The 11,666-nt window shown below is 44.5% G+C and overlaps 7 protein-coding genes across 7 annotated transcripts; 5 read left to right on the forward strand and 2 right to left on the reverse strand.

Moving 5' to 3' along the window:
- Positions 1 to 529: 529 nt before the first annotated feature.
- Positions 530 to 1,480, forward strand: LALA0_S06e05182g (LALA0S06e05182g1_1; the record flags this gene model as incomplete). Its single annotated transcript, XM_022771912.1, has 1 exon — positions 530 to 1,480. One exon carries the CDS (start codon positions 530 to 532, stop codon positions 1,478 to 1,480), a length of 951 nt encoding a protein of 316 aa, XP_022629068.1.
- A 152-nt stretch (positions 1,481 to 1,632) lies between these two features.
- SAP30 (LALA0S06e05204g1_1) lies at positions 1,633 to 2,142 on the forward strand (the record flags this gene model as incomplete). Its single annotated transcript, XM_022771913.1, has 1 exon — positions 1,633 to 2,142. The coding sequence occupies one exon, from the start codon at positions 1,633 to 1,635 to the stop codon at positions 2,140 to 2,142; it is 510 nt and encodes a 169-aa protein (XP_022629069.1).
- Positions 2,143 to 2,341: 199 nt separating this feature from the next.
- CUE1 (LALA0S06e05226g1_1) lies at positions 2,342 to 2,956 on the forward strand (the record flags this gene model as incomplete). The annotated part of the gene is made up of 1 exon (XM_022771914.1): positions 2,342 to 2,956. The coding sequence occupies one exon, from the start codon at positions 2,342 to 2,344 to the stop codon at positions 2,954 to 2,956; it is 615 nt and encodes a 204-aa protein (XP_022629070.1).
- Positions 2,957 to 2,996: 40 nt separating this feature from the next.
- CAC2 (LALA0S06e05248g1_1) lies at positions 2,997 to 4,526 on the reverse strand (the record flags this gene model as incomplete). Its single annotated transcript, XM_022771915.1, has 1 exon — positions 2,997 to 4,526. One exon carries the CDS (start codon positions 4,524 to 4,526, stop codon positions 2,997 to 2,999), a length of 1,530 nt encoding a protein of 509 aa, XP_022629071.1.
- Positions 4,527 to 4,849: 323 nt separating this feature from the next.
- Positions 4,850 to 6,265, reverse strand: LALA0_S06e05270g (LALA0S06e05270g1_1; the record flags this gene model as incomplete). The annotated part of the gene is made up of 1 exon (XM_022771916.1): positions 4,850 to 6,265. One exon carries the CDS (start codon positions 6,263 to 6,265, stop codon positions 4,850 to 4,852), a length of 1,416 nt encoding a protein of 471 aa, XP_022629072.1.
- A 1,553-nt stretch (positions 6,266 to 7,818) lies between these two features.
- Positions 7,819 to 10,527, forward strand: RSN1 (LALA0S06e05292g1_1; the record flags this gene model as incomplete). Its single annotated transcript, XM_022771917.1, has 1 exon — positions 7,819 to 10,527. One exon carries the CDS (start codon positions 7,819 to 7,821, stop codon positions 10,525 to 10,527), a length of 2,709 nt encoding a protein of 902 aa, XP_022629073.1.
- Positions 10,528 to 10,689: 162 nt separating this feature from the next.
- On the forward strand, positions 10,690 to 11,589 carry PPA2 (LALA0S06e05314g1_1; the record flags this gene model as incomplete). Its single annotated transcript, XM_022771918.1, has 1 exon — positions 10,690 to 11,589. One exon carries the CDS (start codon positions 10,690 to 10,692, stop codon positions 11,587 to 11,589), a length of 900 nt encoding a protein of 299 aa, XP_022629074.1.
- Positions 11,590 to 11,666: the final 77 nt, after the last annotated feature.

The following is an 11,666-nucleotide window of genomic DNA, read 5'->3' on the forward strand; positions in this document are numbered from 1 at the left end:
GTGCCAAGCACCATTTAAGGTAACAATATACAGTATAACTTCCAAGGAGCACCGATACTCAATCTCTAAAACTTTTCTGCCATGCTGTCAGAAGCACCATTGTCAGAAGTTCGACACAAAACCCACTCACAGCTCTTAACGCTCAAAATTGGGGCTTTAGCGAAAGTTTAAAACCAACCGATCATAAAAGCTTCGAATTGCATCAGAAATCCGGTATTCCGCGCTTCCAATGCCGCTGCTTGACTGTTCGAAACCGAAAGTTTGTGTTGTATCTCTTTTTCAAAGGTTTAATCATCAATCTGAGTAATTTGAAGGAACTTCGATATTATACATAAAAGTATCGAAATACGTGAATCTATACAACAGAATACACACAGGTTTCCGATCGGGCCTTCTCTAGACCACTTACAATACCTCGAGCTTTGTCTCGTTATAATCTCACACAAGTAGACTATTATCGTTTGTGTGCGTTTCTATAAACACCTTCAATTGCAACCTTAAATATAGAACTCTTTCCGAAGTATACGCAATGGTAGTGCCATATGTAGACGCTCATTGCCATGTCACAACAAGCATGAAGGCTGATCATAACGAATTTTCCACTTTACCGGAGACACCGTCTGTGCAATGTGTGATGTCGAACAACAGCTACGATTGGCAGCGGGTCAAGACTCTCCCACGGCAGGATACCAATACCAAAATTGGGTTTGGTGTGCATCCCTGGTACAGCCATCTATACTATTTGGGAGAGAAAGATAACAAGCCTGCCAAGGAACCGCACTACAATTCTGTGCTTCAGGGTCCGAACGCTGAGGAACTGGGCCACATCATAAGCAGGCTACCAGAACCCATCAATCTGCATGAGTACATTCGCACAGAGTTTTCAGCCACGAACTGCGATTGTATCGGAGAAATTGGCCTCGACAAGCTATTTCGGTTGCCGGAGAACGGGTTTTACCAGGGCGATGACCGGGCACCTCTAAGCCGCGTCAAAGTGAGCATGAACCACCAGGCCCAAGTTTTCACGGAGATGTGCAATTTAGCCGCAGCGAACTCGCTGCCGGTCTCGATCCACTGCGTCAAATCCCCCAACCTCGTGTTCGAGCTTTCTAAACAGCACCTTCTGCCTCACCCCGGTGTGAACCTCTGTTTACACTCTTTTACAGGCTCTGTCGAGACGCTTACGGACAGCTGGCTCAAGACTTTCCCCAAAGAGCGCTTTTTTTTAAGCTTGTCAAGTTACATTAACTTCAAAAACGACGACACGGCCGCCAAGCTGCTTCAAACGCTTCCAAAACACTGCATTTTGACAGAGACGGATTTCACTTGGGATACAGCCGACGCAAAACACATAATACATGAGCTGGACTTAATCTTGTCACGCGTCGCAACGCAACACAATCTCAAATCTTCGGATGAAGCCAAGAAGCTAGTTTGCGATAACTTTCAGCGATTCATGCCTAAAAGCTTTCGCCTTTAACTAGATCGGGTCTGTATGTCTGTCTATCTGTATATGGTTATTCAATAACTTTTAAATGTATTATTTTATATCCTACATCACAACGTAGGTGTGATCACCAAACACACACACGGTTCAAAGCCTCTAGCTAGCCCACCAGACACACTCTCTCGATGCCTCCCAAGGCCCATAACTCAAACTCTGAGTCCGAATCCCGGACACGAAGCAACGCTGGTAATTCAACCCAGGGCACCACATCTGGAAATGCAAGAAATGTGGGCAAACAAAGACTCACGACCGCACAACAACAGTATCTGAAAGACCTGATACGCACACATGTACAGAATAATCACCCCAGCAATTTCCCGAAACCGGACCCTCTAGATTTCGAAGAGTATTCTGACGACTTTTTACGCCGCTATAAGGACTACTTCCAACTTCCGCTCCAAGATAATTTATCGCTACGAGGGTACCTATTGGGATCCAAGCTAGGCCAAAAGACCTATTCCTACAAGAGAAACGAGAACAAAGTCCCCGATGCTCGAGTAACTAAGAAAAAGCTGGCCTCTGAGGTGAAAAAGCACTTCAACTCCTACAATGTCAAGGAAACGGAGTGTATCCCAGCATTCATATACAAGGTCAAAAATCAAAAGAAAAGATTCAAGATGGAGTTTAGAGAGTAAGCGGTATTGATGCTTCGACTCTCGCAACGTTGCTTAGGTGGATGGATCCCAAAACTCAGGTAGTGACTCTAGTACCGGGGTACGAACAATGTGGTTCATTAAATTCGGGACAGGACAGCATTACTATTGACACTTGGAGGATTCGCGCTGTCAAAAGTAGAAGGTATAGCCCAAGCCAATAGCGTTAAGCTTACAACCAATGGATTTTTCAACTGTTACGTTCTTGGTCATTCTTGTGGCCACCTTTGTGCTGGTCAAATGGCTTTTGCAAGGCGAATCTCATCCTTCGGCACAACAGCCAGCTTCTGAACCTGCCACTGGATCTGCTACTGGATCTGCCACCGGGTCAAATTCCAGAAGGAACAGAAATGTCACCTCGACTACAAGAAGGTCCCGGAGACCGGTTACCAACGATATGATCGAGGTGGTGCAAAGTCTGGCACCCACTTTGCACATCGAACAGATCAGACATAGCCTTGAACAAACAGGGTCCGTGGAAGCAACCGTGGAGAAATTTCTGAGAGGCGACGAATTCGAGTTCCCCCAGGGCTACACAGCTCAATCAACGACCGAGAATGGTGGATCGGGCGAAACTAGTCAGAATCAACGGGATACAGATCCCCGCAAGAAAAGCAACATCCAACCCGATAATCTCTTGACCAAATACAAACTAGATCCGACCACCATAATCAGCAGTGAAAACTACAACGAAATGAGCATTGATGAGCGGAAACGTCATCTGGTGTTGGAGGCAAGAAAAAACATGGAAAAGCGTCTAGAAGAAGATTTAGAGCTGAAAGAGCTAGTAGCGTGAGAAAGAAAAGTGTTTACTTACATATAATACTAAGTTGGCTCTATTTTTTGTTAGACTGAAACATCAACGTAGGTTGTATTCTTCGAGGTACTGGCCTCGTGTCATTTTGTGTGGGTGGCTTGTTTTGTATGGCTGCTGCACCGTCTTGCTTTGGGGACCCGCCAATGGATGATGCGTCTGGCAAGTTCTTTACGTCTTCAGTGATGGGCTTTTCCTTTCGTCTTACTTGCAACGTGCTGATTGTTACAGGTGTCCTCCCGGAAACCTTGGACTCAGTTTGCATGGGTTTAAATGAAGTATTTGGGGTCTTTTCAATGTAAACCGCTCCAAGGGTTCCGTCTGGTATTGAAATATACGAGCAGAAACCATCCGTGGAAGAAACCATGACCATGGATCCATCTCGTTGCCATGCTATATCGGTGATCGGTGTGTAGTGCAGATTTCCTATGATGCAAATGGGCTCTATCACTTCTGTATCGTAGATGAAAACCTCGTCAGAAGTCGCGACCGCAAAAATAAGCTTGTATGGTAGTTGAACGTAGGGACTCGAACCAACGGATAGCTGATATAACTGTGGGCAGAATGAAACCACCAAAGCAGGTTTTTTGAAAAATGGTAGTACTAATATTGGCCTGTTACTGCTGTTTTTCAAATATGGTCGCGTAAAGATGTAAACTGCGTTTGCAAGCTCGTCATTGCCATTGCCGCTTTCTGATGTGCTGTTACAGTTTTTAAAAACACCAGCAGGGAGACAGAGCAGATTACCGCATGGTGACATATCAAGGCGACGGAAAAATGACGGCAGAGTCTCATTGTGGAAAAGGTAAGAAGATTTTATGTTCTTGTAATCCAATTCCGTGGAGTTCGCAGCTGTGCGACATGGCAAATCTCCTCTTATGATGCGATTTGTTAGCTTCAGGTCAGAGACGGTCCCGCTGGCATCGTAAATTATGCGGTGTACGTGCACTGAACGGTCGGCGGACTGTGAGAAAATGAACTCGTTTTGCGGATCCCAAACGACACCCTGTACGTAGTGATTATGATCTGAAGCAATTGCTACGCACGATTCACCCGCTACATCGAATATCCTGATACTATTGTCCATTGACCCCGTAGCGACGAATTTTCCATCTGGACTCCAGGACAAGTCGTAGATTTCGGAAGAACCCGCGGCTGTAGACGAACGTAAACGCTTCCAGACGTACCAAGACTCTTTAAAATCTGCGAATTCTTCGTCGTCTACCCCAAACTCTTTCGATATATTTTCATTTTTCCTCCAAAGCAGAAGTTGACCATCATCGCCTGCTGATGCTATACTTTCATGTGAAGGATCAAATCTTACAACATTGACGGCTTGTTCATGTTGAGTGAGTGATGAAAGAAAATCAATAGTATCTACTTTGCTTCTGTCTTGACCATCGAAGTTTAACTGCCATACACGAATCTTATTGTCACCGCCAGCCGTAACTAATCTTGTAGTTTGTTCTTTTTGAAGGGGTTTTGACTGAAAGGACAGGCTGTAAATAGGCTGAGACTCATGCCAATATATTTGAAGGTTACTTGCCTCCATGGGAGCAGTGGTGTCAAACTGCAATGAGCTCCAGTACTCTTTTTTGACTCTTTATCGAATGGAGTGACTTAGGCGTTAATAAGATCATACTTAATATTGTTATTTAGATGCAATATGAAAGTGCATCGTCCAAGTGATTGTTCAGCTACAAATACAAACAGCGATCAGAGCCTGGCTCGACAGCCACTCAGATCATTGTGTTGAAGTATTTTTGTTAATAGGTATAAATATTAGGATTGTTAAATAGCGGAAAAGTTATGATTGTTATTCTTTCCATGCAAATAATAGATTGACTGTGAATACCAGAGTTCAAGAATGCCAGCTCATATACGTGCCTTCCTTGGTTTCTTGGCTTTTTTGGCCATGACAGCGGTTAGCACAAATCTATACCCAAAATCTGCATCGATCATGAGTTTTTCATTGTTGACATCGGTCCAGCTATAAAGATCGTCATTGAACAACTCAGGCAAGGCATCGGTGTGTAGATTGTCCGCAGCAATTAGAGGAACTCGGAGGGCTGGAAACTCGGTATAGACATATCTGGCGTCATCCTCGGGTCTAACGTCGCATACACATTGACCATTTTGAGCCATGCCAATCTTCGTGACTCTGAAAAGAATGCGCGAGTTTTCCTTGCCGGCATTCATCGAATGCAGAAAGGTGTCTACTGTTTCCTCGGAGGGCTCTTCGCAAGAACCAGCTAATATCATGGCTGCTGTTTTGCGATTGGTGATCGTGCCGTGCTCTGTGCACAATATGTATCTCCCCAAGACATGCAAGCCGTCCAAGCCAATGGCAGGTGTAAGCTTTTGAGCTATGAACGCCACTAGTTTTTGGCGCGATGAGGTCGTTAAGATGTATGCGGCACCTAGGCGTTTTTCCTTCAAAAAAATCTTGCCCATGTAAAAAATGCGAGGGGTTCCATGACTCTGGGACCGGAAACTGAACCCACTCACTGCATCGTTATGTTCCTTGAGAATTTTTGAAATGATTTTTCGCTCGTTTGATGGCCGCAGGTATTTGATCAGACCAGGGACATGAACAAGCGAATATTGCAACGTAGGCTGCATGGCTTCCACAAACTCCGATAGAAACTGCCGAAAACCGCGGAGTTGTCTAACTCTGTCGTCATAAATTGTTATTTCTTGACAGCTATCGTAATGCATTAGTAGGTCGGTGAGACATGCAGTCTTATACAGCATTGTGGTTTCAAACCCACTTTTCTTCAGGAAAATACCATGGAAACGGAGTCTTTTCCCTCCGAACACTGGTTCTTCCAGTACTCTTCTCAAAACATCGGCAAAATATATTTCTTTCCGCCCTGTCATCAGTATTGATAATGTGTCTGGACTTTGTTGGGACAACCGCGTTAGATCTACGATGTCTTTGTTCCAATATGTGCCATCAATAGCGTCCATCTTGGCGTCATTCCCATCTTTATTTCGTGCGTCAATCCATTCGTCGATGAGCTCCAGCAGGAAGCGAGGCTCGCTCCACCAACCCCTATTGCTGAGCCGTTGAGGATCTGTTAATAGATTGGCCAAAAATGATGACAATAAGTTTGGATTAGGAGCCGGCGACTTGAATAGTGTGTTGTCGAAGTCGTAGATGTGAATTTTCCGAATTTGGCTTCTTGACTGGTTCTTGGGAGGATTTAAAAGAGAGCAGCAACTACTCCATTTGTAAAGTGGTGCATGCTCTTCCGATACCGCATTCTCACCAATAGTATCGGACGGCATATACAGAAGATCAAATAATTTCACTGGAGCATATACAGAGGTAGTACGGACTGTGGGGAACCGAGAGCTATGTGGTAAGGCCTACAATTTTATCGGATATGTATGATTTATTTAATTGACGCTCGGTCTGTTGATAATATATGTCACTTTGCACGCTAGTGTCGCTGGATTGTGATAGTTTTCCAAAGAGCGTCAGCATGTTGGGTACGGATCAGACGTAAAGGGAACGAAAAGCATCTTCTTGTCGTCGTCTTCGAACATGTTGAAAGTAGCAATTTCGACATTGTGACAATTTCAAACTTCGATGAAAGTATATCCTGTTAATATAGTATCTAACAGCTAGTGAGGTCTTGTTGCTGAGCGTGCTGGACCATTACAACCATGAAAAAGGTGTTTATACCATCAAAAGCTGGTTTGACATAACGTGTGGAGAGTATAGCTGTTTGGTGAAAACTAAGCTGGGTATCAGAATGAAAAACGACGAACTGAACAGGATGAGCAATCTGAAATAGATTGTTCTTTCGTGATAAGCCTACACTGCAAACGTAACAAGAGCTTCAGAATAGGCTGCTGTGGCTGAATTACACCCAAATTTCGTCTCCTACCTTTAATTACTGTCTCTTCTCGAAGTTAAATTAAAACTACAAAACATTAATAGTTCAAACGAGTGTCGCGAATTTCGGAAGCTCCAAGTTTACTTTTAAGGCTTACGCGCAATATCTAGTCGATTGGCTTGGGTCCAATTGAACACCATAGAATAATCCCTGCGACGTTTTCCCGGAGTTCTTTCTTTCGCGACGCGATGCCAATTTAATCTTAACAGTCAAAGATCTACCAAATCATCGTGTTTTTGTTCTACAACCCACACAGTACAGAGAAAAGGGTTTGAGGTCCAAGTCCAAGTCCGTACTAGACTACCATAGCTACGCCAAATCTGCTTTCAATGGATCTTTCACTTTTCTAATGCTAGTAATTAAAATCGGACATTCTCAAGAGCCAACGACAGAGGGCATTTCTGAGCATTCCTTCCCAGATGTTCATCAACCGTTCTTTGCATGCCTATCCGTTCTTGACCAAGTGAATCGGAATGCGATGGACTCTCTTATCGCTTACAACCGTGATTCCACACCTGGAATTGGCGAAGGAGCTGCTGTGACGCCTTAGATAAATGAAGGGCTCAAACGACGGTCGAGAAATTCTAATAAGTAGCCACGAGTGATGAAACAAATCTTGTCATCGATACAGGACATTTTTTCCAAGAACTCTACACTGAAGTGTTCGAAGATGGATGCCCATATCCTCTGACAACGCATACATCACTGCATCCTCTCTATTTCCAGACATCGCTTTCGAGGCCCAGACGCGCGTCTTATGTCACGGATGCTCATCAGATTGTACCTGTCGAAAAAAAAATAAGTGTGCTTGATCCAGGTCAACAAAACATGGATGAGATTTGAATTAAAAGACGATCTTGACTGCTCATCAAAGACCTCTAGAAACTGTATAATAGGCGTCAGCGTAAGACTTTGCGGTGCTGAAGCTGCCTGGTGATTATGGCGTCCAATGATACTGCAAACGGGCAACCTACAGCCCTTGGAACGAGGCAGGTGACAACATCGATAGTGGTAAATGGTGCCATCTTTTGTGCTTTTGTTGCTGTTTTCCTGGTGCAGCGGTTGAAGCTGAAAAGAATTTACGAACCCAAATCGTCCTTTCATCTGATCAACGACGAGAAAAAACCAGAACCGTTGCCTCGAGGACTATGGCAATGGTTTTTACCCTTGCTGAAAAAATCAGACAACTTTATCATCCAACAAGCTGGTCTGGATGGATACTTTTTCATCCGGTATCTGTTCATCATGGGCAGTTTCCTCACGTTCTCTTGTCTGTATGTCCTTCCGATTCTGCTGCCAATTAATGCTGCCAATGGAGTGGCCAAGACCGGTTTGGAAGTTTTGGCTTATAGCAACGTTGATAAAAAGGCGCGTTACTACGCGCATGTTTTCGTAGGCTGGGCTTTCTACTGGAGTTTCATGTTTGTGGTTTATCGAGAGCTTGTTTATTATACATCCTTAAGACAAGTGGTTATGGCATCTCCTCGGTACGCCAAGAAGTTGTCTTCGCGCACTGTTTTGTTTCAAACAGTCCCTGATCAGTTTTTGAGTGAGACGGAGTTCACAAAACTCTTTCAAGGTGTAAAGCGTGTGTGGATCGCTCGGGCAGCCAAAAAGCTGGGCCAAAAGGTCGCAGACCGTGAGAAAATGGCTTTGAAACTTGAAGCAGCAGAATGCGCTTTGGTGACTCAAGCAGTGAAGGCAGTGGCCAAAATTAAGAAAAAGGATCCTTCTTTTGTACCAACAAACAACATTTCTGAGTACGTTCCTGCGAAAAAGAGACCACACCACCGTCTCAAGTTTTTGATCGGAAAGAAAGTAGACACGATTGAATACATCACCGAAGAGTTACCCAAGCTCAACGCGGAAGTGGAGGAGTTGCAGAAAAATCGACTCGATGAACGGCCTTTCAATTCTGTCTTTGTTGAGTTCGACACTCAATATGCTGCTCAGATCGCTACACAAGCAGTAATCCACCATGAACCGCTCGCTATGGTTCCAGCCCACATTGGAATTGCCCCAAAAGACGTCATTTGGTCTAATCTAAGGATGTTTTGGTTCGAGAGGGCATTGAGAAAGTATAGCGCTCTAGCTGCCATCGTTGCATTGGTCCTTCTCTGGACTTTCCCAGTGGCATTTGTGGGTATGATTTCGCAAGTGACGTACCTCACCAAAAAGCTGCCATGGTTGGGATTCATCAACAACATGCCCGAAAAACTGCGAGGCATCATAACTTCATTGGCACCTACTGTGGCGCTTGCAGTTCTGATGATGCTTCTGCCTATTTTCATCAGGAGAATGGCATGGGTCGCGGGTAGTCCTTCTGTTCAGGAGGTCGAATACTTCACACAACAATCGTATTTCGCATTTCAGGTTGTCCAGACATTCCTTGTCACAACAATCGCTTCCTCAGCCACTGTTGTAATTCCTGCAATCATCTCAAAGCCAACCTCTGCAATGCAACTCTTGGCTCAGAACCTACCAAAAGCTTCTAACTTTTTCATCTCCTACATTCTTCTGCAAGGTTTTTCAATTTCCTCTGGTGCTTTGCTACAGCTTGTTACTCTGATCTTGTTTTATGTCATGAGTTTCTTGCTGGACAAAACCCCAAGAAAAAAGTGGACGAGATTTGTCAATCTGGGCACAATGGCCTGGGGTACAGCTTTTCCAGTTTACAACGTTTTGACTGTCATTATCTTCTCTTATGCGATCATTGCACCAATCATCTTGCTGTTTGGCGCGGTGTGCTTTTACCTATTGTATGTGGCTTACCTTTACAACTTGACATATGTGTTTAAGGAAGCACCCGACAACAGAGGAAATCACTACCCAAGGGCACTTTACCAGACCTTTGTGGGTCTTTACATTGGTCAAATTTGCCTGTTGGGGTTGTTCGTCGTGGGTAAAGGTTGGGGACCAATCGTTCTGCAGGCCATCGGTTTGGGCGTGACTACGTTCATTCACCTTAACTTCAATTCTTCTTTTGACAGATTGATGCGCTACGTTCCAGTTGATGCCATGAAACCGCTAGACGGCGTTTCAGACACTCCGTCCTTCAATAACGAAATTGGACGTACAATGAAAACTTTGGGAGGAGTTAAAGAACTCCCCCACTATCCACTCAGGAAGTACCAACCTCGTCATTCGCCAAGTGTGGACCAAAAGACGACTAGTGTCAGAAGTGAAAACACATACGAAATTGACGGTACTGCAGCGCAAGAGGGTGAAAATAACATAGTGACTGTGCCTTTGCTAGCGGATGGAGATGACGTCCAAGTGTCACCAGCACCATTTTGGAAACGTTATTTTCAACCTCATGTTTACCTGTCTTATAAAGCAGTTAAGAGCGTCTTGCCGGAGATTTACAGTCTTCCTGACCCTAACGAAGAGGTGCCACCTAATAATGTCAGACATGCATACGACTATCCTGCGGTTAGCGCTGAATGTCCACACTTGTGGATTCCCAGCGATCCTTATGGATTTTCTACAACAGAGGTCTCGAAACTGAGCTCCGTTGTCGATATCAGTGATTTCAATGCCACGATCAACGAAAAGGGCAAAATCTTTTGGGAAACTGGTCCTCCATCGACCGAAAAACCTGACACCAGAAAGAAAAATCCGTTTGATGAGGAAGATGAGGATCTCTGAATTTTAAAGATAATTCAGTGCTCTAATTGAGCGCACCTTTTGATTTTAGACTGTACTATTATTCCCGCGCCGTGGCACACCACTAATTATTTTTTAGCAGATAGATATACGACACTTCGAAGAAACATCTTACTGTAAGAAGACCACATTAATCGAGTAGCAATGCTCAGAGCATCGATTTCGGGGCCTCTCAGAAGGCTGCTTATGACCAAGTCTCACTTGGAGACCCCCTTTTACGGCTCTGTTGTTCAAGGAAGCAAGTTTACCCCGGACTATGCACAATATCTGAAGATGCCTAATGGAGAGGTGGGATCTTACTTCCACGATGTGCCATTAGAACTAGACCACAATGCTCGAACTGTGAACATGATAATAGAGGTTTCCCGGTGGTCTAATGCCAAGTTTGAGATTTCGCGAGAGCGGCCTTTCAATCCAATTGTACAAGATAACAAAAACGGCAAAGTCAGGTTTATAGACAACGTGTTTCCAACTCACGGATTTATCCACAATTACGGTGCAATCCCACAGACTTGGGAGGATCCGACGGTGTCAAGTTCTCATGAGGGTGTAGCTGGAATCAAAGGTGACAACGATCCACTAGACTGTTGCGAAATCGGGTCTGCCATTCTTTCCATGGGGGACGTGAAAAAAGTGAAGGTCTTGGGATCCTTGGCCATGATCGATCAAGGAGAGTTGGACTGGAAAATCGTCGTAATCGACGTGGCTGATCCATTGGCCTCAAAAGTAAACAATCTGGGAGATGTGGAAAACTATTTTCCAAAGCTGTTGGAGGCTACACGTTCCTGGTTTCGAAACTACAAAATACCCGCTGGTAAAGCAGCCAATGAGTTTGCATTCAATGGTCAGTATAGGGACGTCTCTGAGACTTTGGTTGTTATAGAAGAATGTCACGATTCGTGGAGACACTTACTACGCGATTCAGAGACCAACGAAGATCTTCCTCAGGTCAGAAGAGCCGGTGCAGGCGTAGTTTACGAAGCTCAAGAGCTTCCGGATGCTCCTATACCACCCGCAGTGGGAAAATGGCACTATATAAAATAAAAGTGAGACCATGAAGACGACTTTTTTTCACGCTGCTCAAAAACTCAAAGTTATGCTGAGCTAGGGGAGGAATCACG

This window comes from Lachancea lanzarotensis, scaffold LALA0S06, assembly GCF_000938715.1.
Source record: "Lachancea lanzarotensis genome assembly LALA0, scaffold LALA0S06, whole genome shotgun sequence".
NCBI classification, from domain to species: Eukaryota; Fungi; Ascomycota; class Saccharomycetes; order Saccharomycetales; family Saccharomycetaceae; genus Lachancea; species Lachancea lanzarotensis.